The sequence below is a fragment of the Myodes glareolus genome, chromosome 18 (genome assembly GCF_982192425.1).
Source record: "Myodes glareolus chromosome 18, mMyoGla1.1, whole genome shotgun sequence".
Taxonomy (NCBI): domain Eukaryota; kingdom Metazoa; phylum Chordata; class Mammalia; order Rodentia; family Cricetidae; genus Myodes; species Myodes glareolus.
The window spans coordinates 62,725,093-62,750,805 of NC_142043.1; the positions used below are offsets into that span (position 1 = coordinate 62,725,093).

General features: G+C 52.9%; 2 protein-coding genes across 2 annotated transcripts; both read right to left on the reverse strand.

Annotated features, from left to right (window-relative positions):
- Positions 1–2,491: 2,491 nt before the first annotated feature.
- Positions 2,492–9,851, reverse strand: Gatd3 (glutamine amidotransferase class 1 domain containing 3). The gene is made up of 7 exons (XM_048451332.3): positions 9,672–9,851; positions 9,443–9,495; positions 8,875–8,988; positions 7,595–7,714; positions 4,865–4,957; positions 3,858–4,014; positions 2,492–3,130 (listed from the first exon to the last, which is right to left on the reverse strand). Exons 1-7 carry the CDS (start codon positions 9,804–9,806, stop codon positions 3,002–3,004), a joined length of 801 nt encoding a protein of 266 aa, XP_048307289.1. The 5' UTR covers positions 9,807–9,851; the 3' UTR covers positions 2,492–3,001.
- A 933-nt stretch (positions 9,852–10,784) lies between these two features.
- On the reverse strand, positions 10,785–24,187 carry Pwp2 (PWP2 small subunit processome component). The gene is made up of 21 exons (XM_048451330.3): positions 24,088–24,187; positions 23,090–23,202; positions 21,965–22,059; positions 21,688–21,787; positions 21,415–21,558; positions 20,675–20,810; positions 20,226–20,467; positions 19,114–19,257; positions 18,757–18,827; positions 18,143–18,279; positions 17,617–17,765; positions 17,367–17,514; positions 16,953–17,103; positions 16,146–16,326; positions 15,425–15,572; positions 14,715–14,823; positions 14,145–14,210; positions 13,103–13,321; positions 12,849–12,999; positions 12,661–12,735; positions 10,785–12,287 (listed from the first exon to the last, which is right to left on the reverse strand). Exons 1-21 carry the CDS (start codon positions 24,103–24,105, stop codon positions 12,110–12,112), a joined length of 2,775 nt encoding a protein of 924 aa, XP_048307287.3. The 5' UTR covers positions 24,106–24,187; the 3' UTR covers positions 10,785–12,109.
- Between the last annotated feature and the right edge of the window lie 1,526 nt (positions 24,188–25,713).

The following is a 25,713-nucleotide window of genomic DNA, read 5'->3' on the forward strand; positions in this document are numbered from 1 at the left end:
AGAACATGAAAAACGAAATCAGTACTGCGAGGGATGCTATCACCCACTGATACAAGGGAACGGATCTGATGAGAGTTTACCAAGGCCAGTTGGACTGGGACTGAAAGAGGACGTGATCTAACCAGACTCTCCGAATTTGGCCGGATTCTCTGACTGTGGCTGACCCGAAGTCTTTCTGAAAAGCCATTGACTATGACACTGGGACCTGTTTCCTCTACATATAATGGATTTTGGGGATCCAGTCTGTTTGGACACTCACCTTCCTGGACCTGGAGGGAGGGGGAAGGAACTGGAGCTTCCCACAGGGCAGGAAACCCTGACTGCCCTGGGGGATGAAGAGGGAGGAGGAGGGGGAGTAGGGGGAGTGGGAGGGTGTTGGGAGGGGGGGTGGAAATGGAAACTTTTATAATTTAATAAAATTTACTAAAAAAAAAAAAACAGGAAAAAAAAAGAAACGAATAAAGTATTTCAGAGAATGTAAAAAAAAAAATCATTCACCCTGGCTGCTTCTGTCCTTGGTGGGCCCCTGACCCCTTCCCTGCTTCCCTGTCAGTGTGTCCACTCACACCCTCCAGGCCGTCTGCCAACAAGCCCTTACTAGCTCCATGAAAGCGAGAAGCATGGTCTCTTATTCCGTGGATTGTGCCTGGCAGTCAGTGGGGATGCGATCATTTCCAGGCGCCAACAGCTAACTTCTGGCTTCAGGCCTCACCAGACCCAAGGACAGTCCAGCGCGGCTCTCCCTGGCCCCGGCTCAGCACACCTGTGACACTGACGGTCCAGGCCAGGCAGGGGTCTGGTTTATGCTAGGTGTGTTGGGGAAGCAGAGTGTGCTGGTCACACCTGGTCACCTGTGTGAAGTCAGGGAAGACGTCCATGGGGGTCAACAGAACCCACCCCCGCACATCTGAGCACTTGAGCAGAATCTGCCCAGGGACCTGGTGCCTGTCGCTAACAGCGCCGACCTTGCCCTTGGGGGTCTCTCATGGTTCACTCCCCTCAGTTACCTGTGGTGTGTGGCAGACATGAGAAAGGACGAAATCCAGGCAGCAGGTCACGCCTAAGCTTAAGTTCTACTTGTGGGCATGGGACATTCCAGAACATCTAAGGACACCCAGGCTACATGATAGGTAGGGCCTGAAGTGGGTAGAGGTTCTGGGGGTACAAATCTCCTTTGGGGTGCTCTGCTGGCACAACACAGCAAGGGGACAAGCAGCTGCCAGCCTAATGTGATGGGGTGGAAGCTTCCTCCATAGAAGTAAACCTGAGCACCCTGCCCACCAGACACTCGAAGGACATGGCTTACCAAAGGATTTGTCAGTAGACCGTAGATCTCTAGCTGGAGAAAAGCAGACAAGTGGGGAGCGGCACCAACAGACTCTGCCCAGGGGATGCCCAGAAGGCCGAGAGGGCAGAGAGGTGACTAACACCAGCAAGCACCTCGGGAAACACCACCCCCAGCCCCATTTGCAATCCTGAGCGCTAGTGTAGTGAAGATATTACATGGTGCACCTACCAATCGCGGTGGGAGAAATACTGAGTGCCCTCTGGGCACTGCTGGAGCTCAACTGCTGGAAAAGCCAGTCTGGCAGCCTACAGCTGGTGTGGTGCTGGAGCACAGGAGACCCACGAGGACGCAAGGATGCTCATTAGTGCCTACGTCAGCCAACTCAGCACAGCCAGAAGGCTGAAGGAGGTGGACGGGGAAGGCAGAGCAGAGAGACACACATCACAGGACAGGGATGTCACTCTGGGTGGCCTTGGGTGGACTAGACAGGCAGGAAGCAGGGGCTGTGGGTGGATGGTGTCGGTTCTGTACGTCCACTGTGGAAAGTCACTTAAGTGAAGCTGTATACATGTATGAAGCTTCAAGAGGTTCACTTCTGGGGAGTGGGGAGGTCAGACCCAGGGGTAGTGCAGGGGCCATGGGTGTCTGCCATCGGTCCTGGTAAGAGGTCTAAAGGCTCAGACCACCAAGAATCATGGTCTCTGGAGGAATCTGTGGCTGTGTGTGTGAGAGAGAGTGCCTGTGAAGAAAGGTACTGGGGGTACTGGGAGACGGCAGACATCCTGCTATGGAGGCTCTCTGCTGACTTAACTCCGCTTCTGCCCAGCATCTGACATAACTGAGCTAAAGGAGTCTTACAGTCCAGTGCTGCAGTCACCGCCACCACGGCCAAGGAACTCTCAGGCTGCCTGGCTGTCCAGAAGAGAATGTTCTGCAACAGATGAAGTGTGCCCAGACCACTCTGACACTCCTCCATAAGGGGACAAGTGCAGAGGGCAGCACCAGGGCACCACTGCCCTTTACCTTTCCTTCTTTACCCAGGTCCCGCAGTCTCACAGCCTGGGGCAGCGTCCCAGTCCCCGGCAGGAGGCCAGCACATGGAGGCCCACTCCTGGGGACTTCCCCGTTTCCCTGAGACTCATCGAAACCTCATGTTATGGGTACCATTCACTAGTTTCAGAAGGCCTGAGACACGGCTGAAAGTAGTTTCCAGTGTGGAAAGGAGTTTATTCTGTGGCTGCAGGGACTGCCTGCTACAGAATTCCCCTGGTTTTAGTTAGCCTGTGTTTACTTTGGGTGAGAGAACTTTCTTTATCCACAAACAAGGTCTGTCTAGTTATCACACGGTGGTCTGATAATGAAAACCTAAAATGTTTTCTTCTTTTAAAACTTGAGTCCCCTGGTCCATCTGACCTAGGATTGTAGAATTTAAGTGCTTCAACCAGATCCTCCTGAGAAGGAGCTCAGACCTTCCAATAGGGACACACAGAGAGGCAGGCCCCCCCACTGCTGAAGCTCCTGATGCTATTGGGGCCCATGGAGGAGCTCTGAGCTTCTTGCTGGGTCAAGCCCATCATGGACGGAGGCAAAGCTCCTTCTTCAGGCAGAAAGCGACTATTCTTCTAACAAAAAGGCAGCTCTTGTCCTTGCTGAATGGAGCCCAGGCAGGCTGACTGCTCCACAGCAATGAGGTCAAGTGTGGCCCAAGCAGTGCTACTTTCCCGTGAGTTCCAGCACCTTCTTCACCATAGCTCCAATCCCGTCGTGGATGTGATGGAGTGCTGTCTCGCACATGAAGGCCGGGGTCGTGACCACCTTGTTTTTCTGGTCTACATGAGCTTCGTGTGTAGCTGTTAGGGAAAACACAGCACAGGGCAGGACCACAGGGAATTGCGGGGAGTAGGCCCGCCCGCCCTCAGTCTTGCAGCTCTTTTGCCGCTCAAGGACATCACGGTACCAAGTCTGCACCTGCTGTGCTGCTGTCACCCAAGTAAACGAGAGGGGCTCCAAACTCACAGGTACGCAAGAGAAAGGAAATGTGACCTACTGGGGATGTGGGCAGTACCTGATAACAGCCTGCATGCTGCCCCACACGGGGTGGGGGGTAAAACTCACCCTGGCCAGGCCCCCCACAGGCTTCAGCAGTGGAAACTGAGGGGCCCGCTAGAGCAAGCTAGGAGCCCTGCTCACCACACTGGTCTTATTTCCTTCTGTGGTCACCAGCAACAGTTCCTAATCCTCCAGGTCCCAGAGTCCTGCCCTACCCTGCACTCCTCATAGGCCACCTAACCAGGCATTCTAGCTGTATACTCCAGGCAGATGTGCAGAAATATGGATCTCCCTGGTCAACCGTGGAGTCAGTATTCCACCAGCCTGTCTGTGGCATACCAAGCTAGCTCCACCCCACAACACGGGTAGGCCCTGTCCTCCTGCCCAGGGGCTGCCTTGAAGTAAGACCAGCAACCATAATTCCTGTAGAGAAGGCTGTTCACCAGACACCTTAAATGACCAAATGAATGACACTAATGTGCTACTTGACACCACACTGACCGACCGCCAGAAAGGATATGGTCACACCCTTCACACAGTGCTTGGCGCCCAGGGCTTTGATGGCTTCTGCAGTTCCAGCATAAGGCCACTTGCCACCTTCCTCTTGCTCGTGGCCCACGGTGACCTCGACACCTTTGATCACTTTGGCTGCGAGGACAGGCGCGATGCAGCACAAGCTGAAAGTTGAAGGAGCTGTGTCAGCACGGGGCGCACACTGAGAGTGAGGACTGAGGACAGTCTGTTCCCCAGACGCTGCAGCATGGTGCCTTGCCCCAGGCTTGTGGCACTGGGCAGTCAGGCATCAGGACTTGAGCAGCCCTGGGCACAGATGGCTGCGAGGGAAGCTGAGGGGTCAGGGAAGCTAAACTCTGCACTGCCATCTGGTGGCCCACTGTCTACAGCAACGGCTTTAAACCAGGGGTTGGGGTCGGGTGGAACGACCCTTTCACAGGGCTTGCATATCAGATATTTACACTATGATTGTCAACACTGGCAGAATACAGTTATAAATATTTACAGTTATAAAGTAGCAATGAAATAATTTTATGGTTGGAGGTCACCACAACTTGAGGACCTGTATAAAAGGGTTGTAGTATTAGGAAGGTTGAGGAACACTGATGTAGAGTGCCTAGTGTAGGTAACAGCCCTGCATGACCTCATGACCCTCAGCAGTGAGCTGCCCTGGCTGGGCATGGTGGTACGGGTGGTAATCCCAGCACTCAGGAGGCAGATGGATCTCTGCGAGTTCAATCAAGGCCAGCTTGGTCTGCAAAGTGAGTTCCAGGCTAGTCAAAGCTGATAAGACTCAAAACTGAAGTGAGCAGCCCTGACACACAGGAGGTGTGCAGCTGGGCCTAGTGAATATGGGCTGGGCTCATATGGCTGCCCTACCAAGGGGCCAATCCCACTTCCACCACACTCCCAGGCCAACGCTGGTCTTAGTGGGTTCCAACAGGTGGAGCTGTCATACCAAGAGGAACTCCCACAACCCTCTGGCATCCTCCTGAACTTCAGTGCGTCACCTACCCGATGGGCTTCCGGGCCCCGTGGAACTCCTTTAGGACACGCTCTACTTCCTTGTTAACCGTGCAGTCCTTCCCATCCACAGCGAACGTGCTCCTGCCATGAGAGGGGAGGCTCTGCTCAGTGGTGTGTGTCCCACAGTGTGGCCACATGAAAGGTGGGCAGTCTGCTATCACACTGAATGCCTAACTATGTATCTAGCTTCTCATTCACCAGCCAGCAGGGTAGAAGGCAAGATGTGGGTGGCCAGTCTGTGACTACTCTGCCTTCAGGATTCAGAGGCAGCAAACCAAAACCTCAAAGAGAGGGTTCTAGACAAAGAAACATAATTAGCCTAAGAGTAGCAGCCGACACACAGACAGGAGCACAAAGGTCAGGGCAGCTGAGCAGTGAGGAGTTACTACAATACCCTTAGAGAATGCAATCTGGTACTTGGCACATGTGTGCGCCTTTCTGCCAGAACACAGCTTCTGGGTCCTCCTGTGCCATGGCCTGCAGATCTGGCTCTAAGGGACCAGCTCACCAACAGGTGTTGACTCTTGTCAGTCAAACTCACCAATCTTCCCACCCTTTAAATTCTTAACTCTAGCACGTATGCACTCACCACCCCACCCCACTTTAGGATGCTTTAAAAACAAGCAAGGCTACAGGAAGTCACCTGAGCCACTAAGGTGACAAGAAACACGACTCACAGCATCTTGGCCACCATGTGGCATCTACATCACCGTAGCTGCAAACCTCAGATAAGTACATCAGACAAAGCGAGAACAAGCACCTAACACACTCTTGGCAGTGATGAGCTCGTCCATATACTTGGGGTTTCTCTAGGAGCTACACAAAGATGGCAGCAGTGCCCGGAGCGACTGGATTCCCACTGTAGCCCGACGCTACTCCTTTACCCTGACCGTGTGTCCACACGAAGCCCATCACCTGTCATGCCAAAGGCTAGTAGGCCAGCCACCCATGACCTCACATCGCTGAGCCTCAGCCATTTTTCATTACATGTGCACACTAAGGCTTAGCCACTTGCTGCCACACATGCGTGCTACATTTCAATGATACCAGCCTGGTGGTCTCAGGGGTGCAAAACAGCGTCAACGAGGGCCTGCCATTCTTCTGCAAAGGTCATTAAAAGGGAAGATGGCAGCTACCTCACAGGGGCTAGTGGGCTCAGACTCCTAAATTGCCATGGAGACTCACCACCTCACATGCTCCCGAGCCCACTCTCCTGAGTGAGCAAGACAGCCCAGCTGTGCTGGCAGGCACAGCTTCTGGACAATCTTCCACTAGGCAGGAGTTAACAGGCAGAAGTAAAGAACACAGACCAGCCTTCCAGGAAACAGTGGTCCGGGTGAAGGGAGAAGAATCCAGTGATACCCATGACCTGCATTGCCATTGTGAGGATGGAGCACACAGGCCCTCGGTTAGGGCTGGTACCTCCAGAATCACTGGTTTCAGGGTAGAGTGGGTGGGTGCTACCAAAGAGGCTGGTGGTGTGCAGAATCTGGAGAAAGGGACGTTTTGAAGACCCAACAAAGCAGTCAGAGGGTCCAGATTAAGAAAGGTGGATTGGGGCCAGGTGGTGGTAGCACACCTTTTATTGTGCCTTTAATGGTGCCTATCATAGCACTCGGGAGGCAGACGCAGGTGGATCTGAGTTCGAGGCTAGCCTGGTCTACAAAGCGAGTGCCAGGACAGCCAGGACTACACAGAGAAACCTTGTGTCGAAAAACAAAACAAAAACAAACAAAGGTGGACTGGTGACACTTCAGAGCATGAAGCCCTGTGTCCTTCCCGTCTGGGAGCAGGACATCTAACAAAGTGCCTGGGGATACTGCAGAGCCTGCTCAAGGCTTTCCCTGATGACAAGTCAGGTGGTCACCTCTCAAACAGGGTCATGTTGAGGCTAGAACCACAGAAGCTTCCATGAATGTTCCAGGGAAAAACATCTAGAGCTGTGAAAAGGACGCCAACTCGTCTCGCCTTGAGTTTATTTACTATTTCCCACGGCAACAGCCCAGACAGCAAAGTACAAAAGGCCCCCACCTTTCCTGCCGCCACAGTGTGAGAGGCTGTCCTGTTTACGGCTCTACTGCTGTGAAGAGACACTATGACCAAAGCAACTTAGAGAAGAAGGCATTTTTAGTCCACACCACACCAAGCATGGCATGAAGCATGGCAGCAGGCAGGCATGGCCCTGGAGCAGTAGTAAGAGCTTACATCTGATCTGCAAGTTGGAGGCAGAGAGGGAGAGAGGGAGAGGAAGAGAGAGAGAGAGAGAGACAGACAGACAGACAGATAGACAGACAGACAGAGACTGAGAGACTGACCAACTACATGAACCTGGTGTGAACTTTTGAAACCTTGAGGCCTACCCACTTTGATAAACTTTCTCCAACGCCACCACACCTCCTAATCCTTCCAAAGGATTCTACCAAATTGGGACCAAGCACTCAAACATATGAGCCTAGGGTCACTGTCATTCAAACCACTACAGAAGGACAGCTCTGTGTGAGAACTGACACTTGCAAGGACAAGCAAGCAGTGTTTGATGAGATCTGACTCCAGTGTGGAGGTCAATAAGACTGCCCAGCCCACCCGGACAGCTTCCAGGCACTGGGGTGCTCGGAGGAAGTAGAGAACCCCCCGCTGGTCTTGCTAAAGTGACCCCAGCCCACCCTTGTAAAAGAGCAGGCACTAGTGTGGTCTAGACCCTTACACTTGGACACGCACAGGTTTTTGGCAGCTCCAAAGCCTCCAGGAAAAATGGCGGCATCATGGTTGGCAGCTTTGAGCTGGGCCAGGTTGGCGATCTTGCCTCGGGCAATCCTTGCAGATTCTGCCAAAACATTCCTGGAAAGAGCACAGACGGAGCAAAGGATCAGGGCGTAGGCAGGGCCAGGACACAGGCACCACTGGGGGCTCTTGAACATGGTTCACAGTGCGAAATGAATTGGCTTACACGTGGAGACTGAATTCTCCCCAATTAGCACATCCAGGCAACATCTGGAGACAGTGACAGGATTCTAGTGACCTACATAAACCAGCCTTTGCAGGCTGGCCTCAGGATCGACACTAGGTTACCTGGAATCGGGTCAGGAGGAACTGGAGGCCCACCAAGTATCCACAGCAGGCAAAATTCAGTGCTCCTCACTGGAGCGGGTGGTGTAGGAAACTACTTTTAAGGATGCCTGAAGCCACCTGAACATCAGACAAAGCAGGAAGTTACCCCTGCCTCACCTAGGCTTGTACAACGCGGGAGGAGGGGCAGATTCAGGGGCCTAGGGCCTGGACAGAGAAGGAAACGGCTGGGATCCCAACAGACAGCCTGAGCAGTTAATGTTCCTCTCCCTACTCTTGCAATCAGGCCTCGGATAAGAGATGTAGCAGTGGCCAGGTGGTGGTGGCGCTCGCCTTTAATCCCAGCGCTCGCGAGACAGAGGCAGGCGGATCGTTGAGTCTGAGGCCGGCCTGGTCTACAGAGCTAGTTCCAGGACAGCTAAGACTGTTACACAGAGAAATCCTGTCTTGAAAAATCAAAACAACAAAAATGTAGTTGTGCTGGGCATGGTGGCACATGCCTTTGATCTCAGTATTTGGGAGGAAGAGGCAGGTGACTTCCTTATGAATTCAAGACTAGACTGGTCTACACAGTGAGTTCCAAGCCTGTTAGGGCCAAAGAGACCCTGTCTCAAAAAGCCAAAAACCAAAACCAAATTTAAAAAAAGTAGTTGTAAATTAGCTAATGCGACACAACACAGTGCCACACAATGACTAGCAAGAACACACCATGACCACCTTACATCCAGAGCAAGGACAACAGTGGCTATTGCCATTCCCACAATGCTTGCTGGGAGGTCAGAGCCACTGTGCCCACGGCCATGCATTTCCAGAACAGTCGGATGACGGCTGGTGTGAAGAACACACGCTCCACAGCATAACCAAGAAGGCTGCAGGACAGAAGCTGCCCATGGGAAGAGGGGTCCTGTACGGTCCGTCCCCTACCCCCATACCTGCTTTCGCTCTCAGAGGGCTGTCCCTTGGTGTGGTCAATCACATGCATCTGAGGGACATCAGGAGCAAAGATCTGGACCTCGGCCCCTCCTCGGCTCAGGTGGACCAGGATCCTATGTGGAGAAAATCCATCATGGTGTCACTTCCAAATGTGTCCTGTAGACTCATTTTACAAGTGAACTTCCACCAAGTGCAGGGTGTGTGTGGGGGATTCCTAATTTATAGGACACCTTGTTGGTTTTATAAAGCAGTTCCCACCACTTATAGACCTCTGAGAGGGAAGGGTGGAACCGGAGCACGTAGGTAGGTGTGTCAAGCGGTCTTTACAATTCCTTATACCGACTGGTGAGCAGTGGCGGTTGCTGACTCAGCAGATGTTGCATTTCGGGTATGTTCTGGGCCTTAGGCTGCTGCCAGGCACTTTGCCTTCATCCAGGGCCCAGGCGGCATCGTTTAGTCTTGCCTGTGCTAACTGCGGGCTTGAACTTAACACGATGTGAACCCACTGTGTGTGGTCATGCTTCGCCGTTTAAACCAAGGGAGTGTTTACGAACGTTGAGGACTTACGCAGAGGCCTCGTGGATCTCGGTTCCGTCGTAGACTCCGCAGCCTGAGAGCACCTGCAGGAAGAGAGGCACTGACGAGGGCGAAGGGCCCGGTACGAAATCACCAAGGGGAGAGGAAGGCTGAATCCCTGCAGGGGCCGACCTTGAGAGGCCAGGTGGGCCACCCCAGTCTGCAGGGAATGAGCCAGGGGAGGAAGGAGGCCTGGGAGTCTGTCTGGCCATGCACTCACCAACGCCACCCTGGCCCCGGGCCGCGGTGCGGAACTGTGAAGGGCAGCGCGCTGGGAAGGAGTATGGTGGTGTCCCGAAAGCGGTGCGAGCGCAGAAGCCAGCCTCGGCACCACCAGAGCCCTGACGGCAGCCATAGCGAAGGACACACAGCAGCGTTGTTCGTGCACAGTAGGGCGGAGTCACTCCTGGCCAATGGAGGAGCGCGCTGCGCGCCCTTTCCTCCCCTGAGGGTTGGTGGGCGGGACCACGCCTGCGCAGTGGTCAACAGAGCGCCGGAATAGCGGCTAATTGCTCTGGAGGTTCTTGAACAAGCCGGGCCGGGTCGCAGAGCTCAGAACACACCGCCCCCACCCCACCCCCCGACCAAGGATACCGGTAGGCGAGACTGCAGCTGCCCAATGCACGGCCATATGTGGGACACGCCTCTTCCCTGGTTTTGAGCGGGCAAGGGATCAAGTCTGGGAAGTTGCCAGCTTAGGACTTTGCTATGAGTGTTTTGGTGGCTGGGCCTTGCCTGCCTAGTGCTTGAAGGGCATTCATCGTGGAGTAGGCCGCCCAGATTGCCCACTGCAGCTCCATTCTATGCAATCACCAAAAATGCTCGTAAGCAGCATAGTCCCCCCAAATAATGGGGTTGTCACTGCGCAAGCCTAGCTTCTAGTGTGCGCTGAATTCCCCTGCAGGTTCCTCATTGGTCACGGTTCTGCCAATCACGGTGCACTGGCTGCTTCAGAGGAAGAGCTGAGCACCTACCTACTCTTTCCTGTTCACATTTTTTTTTTGTTTGTTTACTTTGTTTTAGAGACAGGGTTTCTCCGTGTGCTGGAATTAAAGCTGTGGTGGCTGCATTTGATGGAAGGCTTGTTACAGTCCAGTGTCCATAGCTCCACCAAAGTGTGACTGCCTATCCCTTTCCACTGTGAAAGCTGTCAAAGGCGGCTTCTTTCAGCTCCTGGGGGGTGATCCTTAGCACAGCATTTGGAAATCAGCTGCCAGGTGTTCCTATCCTAAGATGGCAGCCCTTTCACATTTAGCACATTTAGGAGACATATGAGGGAGATAGGCCGGGGAGTAGAGCATATGTAGAAGCCAGGGAGCGCACACAAGTGGGCTTGGTGGTCCAATATTTATTGGAAGCCAGGGCACAGATACGCAATGGAGTGGCAGCAATTTGCATCTGACCTCATCCACAGTGGAGGAATGAGCATGGTTACCAAGAAGCAGGCCTGAAAGGCACTCCAAAGGGTGACTGAGCCCTGCTTCTGGTATAGTAATTAAACTTCAAGTTCGAGATGGGTGATGGCTGAAGTGTGGCTCGGTAGTACTTGCCTGTCATTCTCCAAGCCCTGTTCCACGTTCAGCACCACACAGACAAAAATGGTAGGGCTTCAAGTATCCACTGCTGCAAACAGAAATCTCAGGAGGGCACTAAAACAAGCAAAGCCCCATCTGGGCAGCCAGAATCCTGCCCCTGGGCAGGCAAGACATGAGCCCCCACCCCCATTCTGAGCTACACACAGAAACACTGTGCAGGAACAGGAAACCTGGAGATACCAGGCTGAGCTCTGGTTTCTCTCCATACCCGTGGTCAAGCCTGAGTGTATTTCAGGTAACCAGGACAATGGTGCACCCCAACGGTGACAGCAATGGCTGAGTGCACCAAGTGTCACATAGATCCATTCCTGTTGAATGAGTTGGGACCTGTAGGTGACTTCACTGGTGAGCTGGACTTGGTCAACCACCAAAGTATCAGTAGAGCGCCCCTCTGGCATGAAGGGACTGTCCCCTCTCCCATGTAACCTGTGCACACTGGCACTGATCTGGACAAGCTTCCCTGGCCAGCCTTGAGCAGTCACATCCACCCTCCTGGGTCAGCCCAGCACACTTTCTGGCTCACTCCGTATACCTATAGATGACCAGGGCCATAGGTCTGAGCAGACAGCCACTCTGGTCTTTCTAACTTAGTTGAAGACAATGTCTTACCCAGGACACACTATAAACATCAGGAACTCAAAGTTGAGAAGTGAAGTCCTCACATTTTTAAAAAAGCTTTCCAACCCTAAGTTGGGAAAAAAGTTCATTCTCAGAAGTCCGTGTTAAAAATATAAATAACCGACAGAAGCCTGCAAGTCCACACTTCTAAAATTGTCCCCTTTTCAGAAGTCTATACGCAGGATCACCACAACACCAGCATTCTGAGCCTACAGCACACACGTGCCCATGGTATCCATCCCAGTCCTGGACCTGAAAGGTTGGCTTGCTGCCTCATAGCATCAGGTACAGTCTCACAGCAACAGTCGCAGCTGCAGGGTTCTGAGGCCTCTGGCACCACTCACTTTCTGGGCTCAGGGGCGCAGTGGGTCCATCTCCAATCAGGCTGTGAGGTGGGGCTTCTACACCAGCCACCTCCAGTCAATCAGGCTGTGGGGTGGGGCTTCTACACCAGCATCCCCTCTTCTTCCTCATCATCCGCAGCCGTCCCGAGTAGGTGTAGACTGTCATCATCAGACGCGTCTGTGTCCTCTTCTGTGTCTAAAGGCTCCAGAGTGCGCTTTATGCCCCGCTGCTTGGAAACTGCCAGAGCGAACTGGATGTTGTAACGGTTCCAGTTACAGCTGGGGACACAGGACATTAGGTAAGCACCAGCGTCCCACCCTGCCCCCACCAGCAGGACTGCATCTGGCCTGCTCTCCTTGCTGGCCCTTCCATTATAGCCTTTACAGAGCCAGGGGCTGACTCTACATTCACAGGACTAAGGGGAAGTCTCAGATCTTATCTCCCAGAGCCACAGTTGAGAGCAAAACCCAGCAGAAAGAAAAAGCTGCACCTTGCACTTGTGGGTGCCACGGCTGTCAAACAGGGCTGCCTCACAAATCTACACAAAGCTAGAAATGCCTACTACGCCTTGAAAAAAAAAAAGGCCAGGAACAAGGCTTGGAGGAGATGCGAGCCCTACCCTGCCCTGCCCACCAACCCTAAGGCACGTACAGCTTGGAAACATCATCCAGATGCCGCTGGAGGCCCTTCTGAAGGAACTGGACCACAGGCAGCAAGTGCCCTGCCCTGGAAAGAAGAAGTTGTCAGTGTGTGTGCAGGGGAAGCTTCCCTGTGGCCATGATCAAATGGCTTGGTGACTTAACTCCTAGGTGAAAAGCAAGGGGGAACCCATTTTATACCTGGATTTCAGCCGCTGTCCGTGTGACATAAGCAACTTCTGGGTCCATATAAGGTAAAATTCAAGGTGCCTAGACTCTTCAAAGGAGGCAGCTAAGAACTCAAGCACTTTCTCTACATATAGCTCAGGAAGGGAAGCGCTGACAACATCAACTGCAAAAAGAAAAGCCAGGCTCAGTTGGCAAAGAAGCTGCCAGGAAGAGTGGACACAGAGTTCCTCTGTATGAGCAGAACAGGGCTGGTGGTCCTGGCTTACTTTCGTCCTGCGGCACAGCCTCCAGGGCCTCCTGTTCCAGTTTCCTCTCATTGAGCCGGAAGGCCATGAGGATGGCACGGGTAAACTCCCTCTGCCGTAGTGCCTCACGGATCCGCCCAGGTGTCACACTGGTGTCCAGCTCAAACGGGTCAAAGAGCATCTGGGCATCCAGAGAGAAGATGAGGAGCCCTTCTGTGCTGGTGGCCGCCCAGCAGCGCCCTATGGAGCAAGCAGCATGGGAACTTCCTCAAAACTTGAAAGCTCATGTATGCCCCACTTCAGAGCAGCTGTCAACAGACCGCCGGCTCAGATGCCCACTTCCTCGGTGTGGTCCAGGGCTTAGCAGGCTTCCCGAACAGGGAAGAACAGGGCAGACCTGCAGCCTTGAAGGCCATAGAGTTTGTGCTGCAGCTGCTCAAACTACTCACGCCGAGGGTGCACCTATACACTGGGCATAATCAACGGTGGCCTATCTTAGAAAACCAAAGCTACACAATTGTGTAACAGGGCAGATGGGACAGATCTGGGCTTCAGGCTGTGGTTTATGGAGAGCTGGTCTACCTCCCACAATGGGAAGGAGATACAGGGTGATCACCTTCAAATGGGTCTGACACAGAACGACAACACACCATACTTCACCCTGTCCCCTCCACCAGTGTGGCAGTGCTCAGGACCCTAAACCTCGGTTGCTGTAACGGAGCATACAAACCTAGCAAGCCGCAGGCCTAGGCAGACCCTTGCACACACTGAAGGAGAGAGGCACTAGCAGTAGCTGAGGTTTTGAGAGTCTGCCTCCTGGGAAAGACACCTAGACTGCTACTCCCAGGAACAGGGCTCAGGACCCCACTACAGCTAGTATGGTATGGAAGGAATTTCACAGCTGTCCACACCAAGAGCCAGGGTAAAAATGGAACCAGCCATTCCCTACCCCCCAGGACAGCAATGCATAGAGCCTGCCAGCGGGCTTAACCCTGCCCCTAAGAACAAAGGCTTTGACACCTATCAGGATCGGCACCTGCTAATGAGGGTTCCCCAAGCTTACCAGTGGGAGAGAAGCGCAGGGAAGTTACCCTGATTTCAGGTTTGAAGTGTCTAGAACTCATATCACCTGAGGAGGAAAAACAATTGTACTTACTTGACTGCACTCTGAGATCAGCCTTCAGGTCCACTGTGTTGCCCAACGGCAGGCACCTCAGAGTTCAGGAGGGAAGCAGCCCTTCTAACCATCTGCCAGCAGCCCGAGAACCCTGTCACAGTGCTGTGGCCTCAGGGAGCTGGGCATCAGTGCACAGGTCTGAGGGCATGAATTCCTGAGGGCATCTGCTGGCCAGCAGACGGCTCTGGCTGGCCCAGGGAAAGCCTCCAGAAAGGTACTCCAGCTTCTGACTCATGTTTATTGGGACAGTCTACCTGGGATGTGGGTGGGTCCTAGCACCGAGTCTCTGGAGCAAACAGATGGGGCCTTCTCCCATATGAAGCAGCCCAGGCACACAGGTTCCAGGAAAATGTCACAATGCAGAAACAGCTAGACTCCTCACTGCAGCCCCATGGAGGGAGCAGCAGTGTCATCAAGAAAAGTAGGTAGTGGGCAGGGAAAGGGACATCTGCTCACCTTTCCTTACACCCGGCAAGGGAATTGCGACGCCATTCTCCTCTCCAGCATCTTGATCAATGAGTGCCAAATTGCCAAACTCTGTCATCTTTCTTCGGTTCAGAAATTCCTAGAATAGATGCCACCCTCATCTCAATATTGCCCATATCATCAATCATGCCTTAACTGATGCGTGGACCCTGCCCATAGAACCTTCCTTCAGAGCATGCACACGTACACATGCACACACGCACGCATACAAAGACAGCTGTAGGCAGCCACAGGCTTGCTCAGAGGCCTCACCCATACTCCTGAGGCAAATTGAGTATGAGGAGGGTTTAGGGCACAGACTGGTGAAGAAGGGCAGATACCCGGAGGGTAGTGAGGACACAGCCCTTTAATACTGGGGTTGCACAAAGGGCAGGGACAGGCAGAAAGCCGTGCCTGGCCAAGACCTGCCTTTGTTCTCTTCCTTCCTTAGTTTCTTCCTTCACAGGGCTCTGAAGAAGCCCGTTAACCTGCCCTGGGCCAGTTTATGCCAAACGCTCCTATCTTCCAAGCAACCTAACCAAGCAGTATCAGTCCCAAAGATGGTAAAGATGCCAGGCCCCGGGGGTGTGGGCTCTTCTGGGCAGTCAGGCCAGTATAGCCTTCCTGTTTTGCCATAGCCTTAGGCCATGCGCCAAGCCCTTGGCCCACTCAAGGCCCATGGAGCCAATACACCTGCTTACCTCCATGGCGTCCAGAGACAGGTTGCAGGAAAGCTCAAACCTCTTCACCAGGATCTGTTCCCGGACGTGATAAAGGCACACAAACTTGGACATGCCTCCCGCCAGAATGTTCTGCCCATCCGCAGAGTAACACAGGGTAGTGAAAGCCCTGGGAGGAAGACACAGTTTCTCAAACACCAAGCACTTCAACATGTGGGCTCAAAAGCCACCTGGAGCAGGTAGAGACCCCACAGTGACACCCTGGGAGGCAAATACTTCTCACACTACTGTTGCTCAAGGTTCTCTGGTCAACTTTAGCAAAACGGGTATACCTATGACCCCTAAAGCAACACATACCCAGATGGCACCACCTAAGGGACCCACGAGGACAGTCCATAATAGGTCCAGAACTATGTGGTTCTAGTTGGGCACAAGAGGGCAGGAAAAGCAGCACACATGCTATCAGCCCTCTTAGCCTCTCTTTGGGACCAGGCTGATGGCAATGGCTTGTCAACTAGAGAATTCCTTATCTGCAGGTGTAAAGACCAGCAAATCCACAGAACCTCCTTATTGGGTATGGTACGGACTTGCTTGGATCTCAGAAGCAGCCTCTTTGCTACAGAGGCTCAGGCCCCACCTACCTCCACTAGGGACTAGTTGCATTTAGGAAACAAGCTGGCAAAGGAGCCTCTGTGCCCTATGCTGGCCATCCCCCACTCCTGCCAGAAGAGTTGACACTCACTTGCCCTTGGCTGAATGTTTGGCCGTGATCTTGTCCAGCTCCTTCCTGCCTGTCTTGAGATCATGCCTGCCCTCGATGGAGCCCACCTGTACAGCGTTCTCAGGGTCCCAGAAGACGATCTGTGAGTTCAGTGTGGCCACAGCTAGCTCTGCACCATCAGGCCGAAAAGCCACTGACAGGGCTAGAGAGAGACCAACATCAGGCCCAGGAGAGCAGGGATATTCCTTGAGAGCAGCACCAACCCTGAAAGGCAGCACAGTCCAGCCAGGAACAAACCAGCACCACTGGCTACCTCGGTGGTGATGCAGAGGGGGCTTGGTGCCAAGACACACAAATCTGACAGAAGGGCTGTTGGCTGGAGGTGAGTCACAACCAAGATTACCCTGAGGCAGTAGAGCGACAGCCTCAGGGCTGCAGTGTGCTGATCCTGCAGGTGACAGAACCTAAGGCCAGATTTGAGGCAGGAAGCACACAGGTCCCCCGGTAGCACAGTCTGCTCCGGGCACTCCCAGGGACTCAGTGGTTTTAGCTCTGGAAAGCAACAGGGAGCATGACAAAAGCCCAAGGGCTCCCAGCCCGATGCAGCCTGCCAATGGGCTAAACAACCAGTTTCCTCTGGTCTCGACACCAACCTTGGGGGCTGCTTAGCTGCTGCCTCTGCGGCTCTAGCATCATTCTCACCCACACCGAGCTCACGCCACTCAGCTAGGATGAAGGAGGGGCACTCTAGAGGAGATACGGCTGGAGAGCAACAGGAGAAAAGTAGCTCTGGCCCTGGCCTGTCTGCAGACCCCAGCCATAGCTCACCATCAGAGGTCAAAGCCAATGTCTCTTTGGTCCTCCAGCTGTCAAACATGTCCCACAGGCGCACTGTCTTGTCCCAAGAGGCACTGGCCAGGATGGACTTCATTGGGTTAAAGCAAAGACCACTGATGGGCCCCTCATGGCCAGACAGAACCTACAGAGGCGGAGGATCAGAGGCGGATGTGGGAGGGCTGGAACACTGATGCAGGCTGTAACGAGGGAGTGCAGAAGCCAGGCTGACCCCTCCATTAACTGCTGTGGCTTGTTACATGGAGCTCTGGGCCGAGCTCTGCACCCAGGTCCCTGAGCCCCAGCCACTGCATTGGTGTTGTAAGGCGGAAAGCAGTGACAGTCTGGCCCACCTGCCACCCAGCACCGGAAGTCCATGCATGGTCCAGGGGACCAGATGGCTCTTACATCAAGAAGTCTGCCCGTCTGCATGGACCACACAAAGATCTCGAAGGAGTCCTGAGCTCCTGCAGAGACGATTTCCCCACTCGAGTCAACAGCCACACAGGAGAACTGCGTGGGGCGTGGAGACGTGAAGGTGCGGAAATTCCGGTACCTGAACACAAAAAAGGTCAAGGCAGACTGCAATACACACTTGCACCTCCTGAGTGCCTGTCCACACAGGAACTGGAGCCCTAGTGCTTGGAGGGGAACTCACCTGTGAAGGTCAAAAGCCCTCACAGTTCCATCCAAGGAGGAGGTGACAATGACATGGCCAGTGGTGGTGAATGTTACACCGGTGACCCCGCTGGAATGCTCCGTAAAGGTGACAAAGCAGAAGCCACTGAGGGTATTCCATACCTTGACCTGTAGCAGGAGCATACGGGAGCCATCAACACAGTCACCCCAGACCCTGTCCATGCAGCCTCACACAAAGGCACAAGTGGCTACACCAGGTGACGTCTAGAGAGGCCACCTGTCCCCCAAAGTGGAGACTGAGGGTACGTGTGGGTGGTAATGGAGTTCTAGGCCCAGTAAGCGCCCGACACTTCAGATGCTGGCTGCTGGCACTGTTACCCTTACAGAGTCAGAAACAGGGACACTCAGACTCTCTTCATTCAAAGTCCACTAAATAGTTAAAGTCTTTTGGAGGTCCACTGAGGCTGTTAAACCTGAGAAATCAAGGCTAACCCTCCACCCACCTGGCCTACCCACAGTTCAGCCCAATGAAGCCCAATGCCCACCTTGCCGTCGTCCCCACCAGTGACGATGTACTGCCCATCAGGGGAGTAGGCCAGTGACACCATGCTGTTGAAGTGGCCCTGCTGCTTGAGCACATAGGATTCACTCTGCCACTCCCACACCAGCAGCTGGCCCAGGCCTGTGGGTATAGGAAAACTGGGGTACTGTCTGGACACCTACCTCTGCACACAGCATGGGACAGGGTGTCCCCAACTACTCCTGCGGTGCAGTCAGCTGGGTCTGGCCCCACCACCTGCAGCTGGGCAGGCGGCTGGACTGGAGCAGAGCCCAGGTCCAGGACACCTGCTACAGGCCAAGACCAAGGGGCTGTTGAAGGTCTGACATTTAATATGAGCGTGGGCCTCAGAAGATCAGCAGCCTGCAGCCTTCAGTGACTCTTCCGCCATACACACCATCTTCGACGGCTGTGCTTCTGCTCAGGACAGGCTACGGAAAGTCACTCTCCCCAGGGGAACTGGCTTCTACTAGGAGGTAGTGTGGCACTCTGGGGCCTTACAAGCTCCAGTCTGGCTTCACTGGGGTCTATCCCAAGATTCGACTTTAGGTCAGCTTTAAGGTGGAAGCTTCCCTTCTACTGCAGAGCAGAGAAACCAACCTGAGCAGCCGAAGGCGATCCAGTCCCCAGAGCTGTTGATGGCAACTGAAGCAACCCTCTGATCGGAGATACTGAGCAGACAAGAGCATAGGAAGGGCAGGGTGAACAGAAGTGGCCATCCTATACACCACTGCTCCCTCCTTCCCCCTGCAGAAGCTCAGGTCCCCGCACACTGGCACCTGTTTGCAGTTACTTGAGGAACTAGCACTTTAGCGGACAGAAAATGGACACCCACACCCAGGCACCTGAGACTGACACCTGTGGCTGGTGCGGAGGGCAGATTGGTGGGAAGCCTCAGGCACATTCACCCCGGGCCTCACTGTGCGTGTACAGAAGTGTACAGTGAGCCAGACTTACCTCAGGGAGTGGATGAGGTTGAACTCTGGGAGCTCATGCAGATGGAAGATTCCAGAAGCAAAACCCGTGACCAAGAGATGAATCTTCTTATGATAAGCGGCAGCTGTCAGGTTGTTAAAGTCTCCTTCTTTATTCAAGAAGTACCTGGATTAACAGACAGAGGGACACGGGCTCTGTCCCCAAGCTCGGGGTGGGTCTGGGTCTCCACTTGCACCCAGAAGCCTGGGACAGAGGCACAGGAGAGCAAGCTGCACCAGCAACTGCCCGGCCCAATGTTTCCTTCTAGCATGCTGTCTTCCCTAGCGGCTATGTCTGCATGTGAGGGTGACCCTGGGAGCACTTCTATGTTTCCTGAGTCTCTTCAGAGGTTTTTTTTCTTTATTGCTCACAGACTCTAACCTTCTACACTGGCACCTGCCCACAGGCACAGTGGATGCTCTCCCACTAGGATGGGGCCAAGCATACCCCATCCTGGTCTCCGTCCTGATTCTACCTGGGACATCCTGAGACCTCACAGAGCCCTGCAGCCCCACCCTTGCCTGACACGGCAGGGTGGTGCTTTCCCATCCCACACATTTTCATCTTCCAATTCAGATGCCTTGACAGTCCTGGCCTTCCTTACTCTGAAAAGTGGCTCCCATTCAAGGCCAGCTCAAAACAGAGCTGGCCATGGGCACTATTCCTTTGTCCACAGCCCTAACACACTGCCACTGCCACCCCACATGGTCATACAATCCCTCCAGGCCTCTTAAATAGGAGCATGGTAATAGTCCCCAGGACCAAGGCCAGAGTCTAGCATACACTGAGCGCCAAATAAGTCAAGAGGATGGTAAAGGCTGCAACGGCCACACAGGGCAGGCTGTGGTGACATATGCCTCCCCACAGCTATTAATTCCGCTCTCAGGTGGCCACAGTCTCTGTATATGACATCATTCATATGGACCTGTCAGACCATGAGGCAGCAGGTCCTCTAGCCTTTAAGGCAGGGTCTTACACCTACTACTTAAGGACCTCAATCCAGGCTTACAGACAAGGAGCTTATTCTCTGGACCGAGGTCTAGGTCCTCCCCAATAAAGTCCCATTTCAGGAATACTCAGCCTTGGAGACATACTTGGCCAGCCGTGAATACTTCACTTTCCCAACTTTCTCCTGTTCAGTTGGCACGGCCTTCCCTCGGATGGTGGTTTCTCGTTCCCCGTCCTCTTCATCCTCCTCCTCCTCCTCCTCCTCTTCTTCCTTCTTCCTCTGAAGTAGGTCTGCCTTCCAGCCCCTAGGGGCTTTCAGCTTTAGGCCCTCAGGGGGTGTGTCACACTGCCACACACACAGGGCTCCATCTTGGCTGAGCGAGTACAGCTGCAAGAGAAGCACCTGGGCTGGAAACAGGCTGCTCATTTGCTGCCAGGGCCCCTCCAGTGTGGCTTTTGGATTCCAACTCCACCAAGGGCCCTTTGACCTGGGGAGTGGCCAGGGCGAATCCAGAAAGACCCGCAAGCAACCTAGAGCAGCCTCATTGAGACTCAGACAGCCAGAGTAGGAACTGCAGGCAGGGGGCGTACGTACATCCAGACTGTTGGACTCAAAGAAGCAGGCCACAATGGCGTCCTTGTGTCCACCCAGGGCATAGTAGATGAGGTTGTCCCAGCGCTCAGCTCCAAACACCCACGTGGACATGTCTTTGCTTCCAACCACAAAGCACCTGGGATAGAGAACCTTGCTCAGAGGCCATGACTACTCATAGACGACCACCAAGCTCTCCTCAGCACCCAAGACAAGGCAGAAACCTGCAGATGCCTTCAGGGTAAGGACAATCAGTGTACAAGGCGGGACCCAGGCCTCAGCAGCTCTAAAAGCTCCCAGACAGCATAGCTGGCTTGGATGTTCTTGACAAACTGAATGGAAACTCTTTTTTTTTTTTGGCTTTTCAAGACTGGGTTTCTCTGTAGCTTTGGAGCCTGTCCTGGAACTAGCTCTTGTAGACCAGGCTGGTCTTGAACTCACAGAGATCGGCCTGCCCCTGTCTCCCAAGTGCTGGAATTAAAGGCGTGCGCCACCACCACCTGGCTCTGAATGGCAACACTTATTTCTACAAAGATCTGCACTCTATTAGGTTTCCTTCCAGTGGCAGATCAGAGAAGGAAGAATACTACAGGCTTCACTCGGAACAAGGAGCTCAGCCTGACTGTTGGAGGCTACACCTAACCAGAAGAAGGCACATGGCACATTTTAAAATGCAGCCATGGCTTACAGGAAGGAGACTGCACTCTCCAGGGACAGAGGTACAAGGTGCCCCCCAGTCTCACTTGGAGTCATCTGTCCAGTCGATGCACGTGGTCTCATCGTAGGGCCCAAAATAGGTTTTGTCCAGAACAAATGCGTTGAATTCTCGCTTCTTTCCAGGGGCATGGTACATCTGAGCAATGTTGCCCTTAGTAACAACAAATTTTCTGCAGAGGAAACAGGGTCACAGGTGATACGGGGAACCGACAATAGCTGGTCCAAGATCAGTGCCCTGTATCTGCTCTTTACAGAGTGGCACCCACAGTGACACCCGGTCAGGAGACTGATGGTCTTACCTGCCATCGGGGGAGAAGGAGACGCTGTGCACGGAACCCTTGAAGTGGAAGTGGTGGAGCACCGACCTGCAGGCCAAGCTGACTAACAGAGCCTCACCCCCTGCAAGAAGCCAGAGCAAGAAGGTGGCCACCTGACCCCAGGTGCAGCACATCTGCGATGAAATGCAGGAAGGTGCTGTACATGGGACACAGGTTGCCTGCACCCGTACTAAAAAGTCGAGCTTGGGTGTGGTGATGCCCTTGTCACACAGTGCCTACCCACACCGAGATCGAGTACCTTCATCAACGATGATTGCAAGGCGACCATCTGGAGACAGCCCCACACACTTGATGTTGTACTTAGTAGCCAGAGGCAACGTATCTGATCTGTTGCTGAGAAACACAAAACCCCCCGTACACAGTTGGTCTCGTGCACTTGGACAAGGGAACCCGCTAGACTAACAGCTGACTCTCCTCCATAGGGCCCTATGCTAGAGTTCATTCCCTGCCCTCTCAGGTAGGCTTGGTATTGACCCTGGATATGCTTAAAGAAATGGGAAAAGGGAAAGTACACAAAAGGAAAAGAAGCAAGCTTTGACTGGGCGGAGGAGGGGGTAATATCTGTAAGTCCAAACAAGATCCTAATTATTTTGTCTGAGCTTTCTTTAATAAACAGGTTCTCTTTACTCCAAAGTCCCTGAGAAGATGCTATTTAAAGAAATAGCAACATAGAAGACCTGACTAGACTCTATAGAGCCATCCGCAGTCATCACCAATAGGCAGAGCAGGTTCCACGGCTGCCACATCCTACAGAGCCTGGAAACGGAGGTCCAGAGCTAGCCAACAAACTAAGGCAGCAGAACAGAGAGCACAGTGGCCTGACAAATTGGAGCCTCTTGCCTAGGCCATACAAGGTCAGCCCAGAGCCTCAGACAATCTTGGGTAGAGTTGAGTCATCCCCAGCCAGACAGAAAGGGGACCTCACATTTGCTGGGACTCACAAAGCTAAACCTGACTTTGAGCTGCCAAGCTGCCCATTCTAGACCTCATCATCTCAGCAGGGTAGCCAGGAACCACTGGGGCTACTGAGCAAGGGTCCAGGGCACCCTGAACACTCCAAACCACTTGGCCTGGGGTCCCCAGAGGCTTTCCCTGATACTAAGGGCTCACCTTTGAGCTAACCCTCCTACCTGTCACCACCTCCACAGAAGAGGTAGAGTCCCTTGGTGGGCAACAGCGTGACCTTTTCTTTCCCTTTAAGAGTAATGTTGGTATCCCAGACACTAAAACAAAAATTGGGTACCCCAACAGCCAACTCTACCATGACCTGTGGCCTCCTACATCTAGTAGCCCTGCAAGTCACAAAGAGGAAGGCTAAGAGGACAGCTAGCTGTCATTGTTAACATTGCTTCTCCATACTTACTTCTTAAGGTCAAACACAGTGACTCTATTTCCCACAGGGCTGATAACAGAATTCCCATCGCAGGTGAAATTTAAGTTTCCACACCGATAAACTGTACCCAACAAATTCGAGAACTGCAAAGAAAACGAGGCCGTCTTAAAACAAAGAAAACAGTGCCGCCTCTCTGAAATGGTGACGGGAGGCATTTGTGGAAATGGCAAAGAACTTGACCCCCAGGCAGGACAAGAACCCAACCAGGGTTCCCACTAAGGGTAGAAACTCCTAAGGCAAGAGGCATTTGCCAGGCACAGAAGGGCATAAGATGCCTGCTCCAGACCAGAGAAGCTGCATTAGTGAACAGGCTCCAGGAGGAGCTCACCACACCGAACAGTGCTATGTTCCCAGTCTACTCGTTCAATAATCAAACGCAAGCATTGCCATCCAGCAGACACCGCTCAGTGCAGACACCTGGACCTGTGTGCTATGTCCAATATGAAGAGAATTGGCACACAGGCAATAAGAATGATACCCAAACACAGCAGGGTCAGGAGTGCAGTTAGGTAGCTGCTAAGACGGACTGCCTAGGCTGAAACCTAAGACAGGAACCAGTCAGGGTTGTATGTAAGTGGACAACCTGGGTTGTATGTAAATGGATAGCCATGCAACGCTATAACGCTGGGCAGAGTTTGGCTTCTAAGAGGTGTGACAGGTTCCAGGCGAGCTGTGGAGACTGCTCCTGGGACTAGCGGCCCTGCAGATGTGGCTTGAGGTTCTTTCAGCAGCCAGTGCTGTAACGTCTGACAGGACGAGTGAGGACAAGGCTGGGTACAAGCATAGAAACCCACTCTAGAGGAGTCGGAACTTCAGTGTGACTGGGAGGAGAAAAGGAGCAACAGCTTGACACGGGCAGGCCCACCAATGCTTCCACAGGCGGCCGATATGCCAAGGACCTCGGTCTCTCCTGCGTCCGCCGAGCCTTCGCTCGCCCTCCCGGTGCCCCCGCCCAGTCCGCCGCTCACCCGGTAAGCGAACTTCATCCTGCAGCCACACGTGCGGGGTCCGTCCTGAGCCACTTCCGGAATCCGAACTACCTCCGGCGTGCAGAACACGCACTTCCGGGGCGGGGCAGAAGAGCGGCCGGAGAGGCCCCGCCCCCTCCCCGCCGCCAGCCGGCACCACGCAGGAGAGGAGCGGGAGAACTGGCTCACAGACCGCCAGGACCAAGGAGAGCCCAGCTAATCTCTGGGTCTCGCTGAGCAGCTTCTGTGGACTCCCTGGCAGATCACCGCATACTGGACTGTGACGGAGCCATCGCAAAAGAACCAAGTTCAAACGGAGTTTCTTCTTAAAATGTGTATTTTTAAGAGTTTTAATGCTTACACTTATAACAATCTTAGTACAGTGGCTTTACTCTGTCATATTACAGAATACTAATGGCACCAACTCCTTGGCTGTCAAGGCAGCCTTTACCTTCCCTAGCCCGAGTCCCAGAGAACAGCTGCCAGCTGTCTTACAGAGAAAGGGCGTCTTTGTGAGAAATAAAAATTTTAAAGTCTTGTAGGGCTTATTTTACACACCACAATGGAAGGGATTCACACTGATCTGCCCAGTTGTTACATAAAAAGTGGCAAGTTTAATTTTTTAAAAAACTTAACCTTGCTTTAAACTCTAGAGAAAAAGCCATGTTATTGCCTCTTCAAGGGATTTCTATTCTTGCCTGAAACGTACAGGCACCTACTCCAGGCTGCACAATGCGGCTGTAGGCAGGAGACATTAAATACAATTCCCATGTTACAATTAGAAGTTACAATTCTTCCAATCACAGGAGACCCCAAGAAATTCACAATTATAACTGACTTTCTTTCCTCCTACTTGTAGCTACACGCAGTACCAGCTGTCTGTAAACACTGGTGCACTTGCTTCTGAAACACACTCCCTCTCTGGCTTCCCAACGTCTACCATCAGTTACATCTTCACCAAGCTAGCCTATCTCACACATACCCTTACAACAGCATCCAGCAAGTCTCCTAGCTCTTCTACAAACAGAAGAAACAAGGGTGAGTCTGGGAGACATCTCCCATCTTGAAAACACACATGTAGTTTCTGGGTAGCTAGAGAGGGAAAAAAAATTCCTTGACAAATTTGATTTCATCCTATTTCCAGATGACAGAACTACCATCACCATTTTAGATTTCTCATTGTTTTATTCTAAACATACGATTAAAAATCTTTAGAGAACTCAGAACTATGAAAAATCAAGGAGTGGTAACCTCGGGGTTAGACACATTCTAAAGGTGAGCAGTACACCACACATGGGAGAAGGAGGCTAACAGGGCCAGGAGGGAGCTTTTCAGACAGGGCAAGTCTCAAGGACCTCCTCCTTTGTGGTCTTTGATGTCTGCAGGGCAACTGTCTAGTTTTACAGCAAACAGATTTCAGAGGGCCATAAACATCCAGTACGTATGACATTCTAATTTGCGGAACTAGCTTGTCCAAGCTTATTAATTTTAAACTGCACATAAGTTTCAATAAATGTTTATTTTTTTATGTATTCCTCCAATTCCTGCAAATGAGAGATTGGGGGCAGGGATAACACTGTCTTTTACTTACTGACTAAGTTAAAAAGGAAATACACCAAATACTGA

Bases quoted from the DNA above. Each gene is read 5' to 3' on its own strand.
- Gatd3 (XM_048451332.3), bottom strand. From the start codon at position 9,806: ATGGCTGCCGTCAGGGCTCTGGTGGTGCCGAGGCTGGCTTCTGCGCTC. The intron at 9,496-9,671 runs GTGAGTGCATGG...CTCTTCCTGCAG, and splicing joins CCGGGGCCAGGGTGGCGTTG to GTGCTCTCAGGCTGCGGAGT. The intron at 3,131-3,857 runs ATATCCTTTCTG...ACAGCTACACAC, and splicing joins ACTGTGTGAAGGGTGTGACC to GAAGCTCATGTAGACCAGAA.
- Pwp2 (XM_048451330.3), bottom strand. The intron at 18,280-18,756 runs GTTGGTTTCTCT...CTATACCCACAG, and splicing joins GATCGCCTTCGGCTGCTCAG to GCCTGGGCCAGCTGCTGGTG. The intron at 12,736-12,848 runs GTATAAAATGGG...TCTTCTTTCCAG, and splicing joins GGACAGCGGCTGAAATCCAG to GGCAGGGCACTTGCTGCCTG.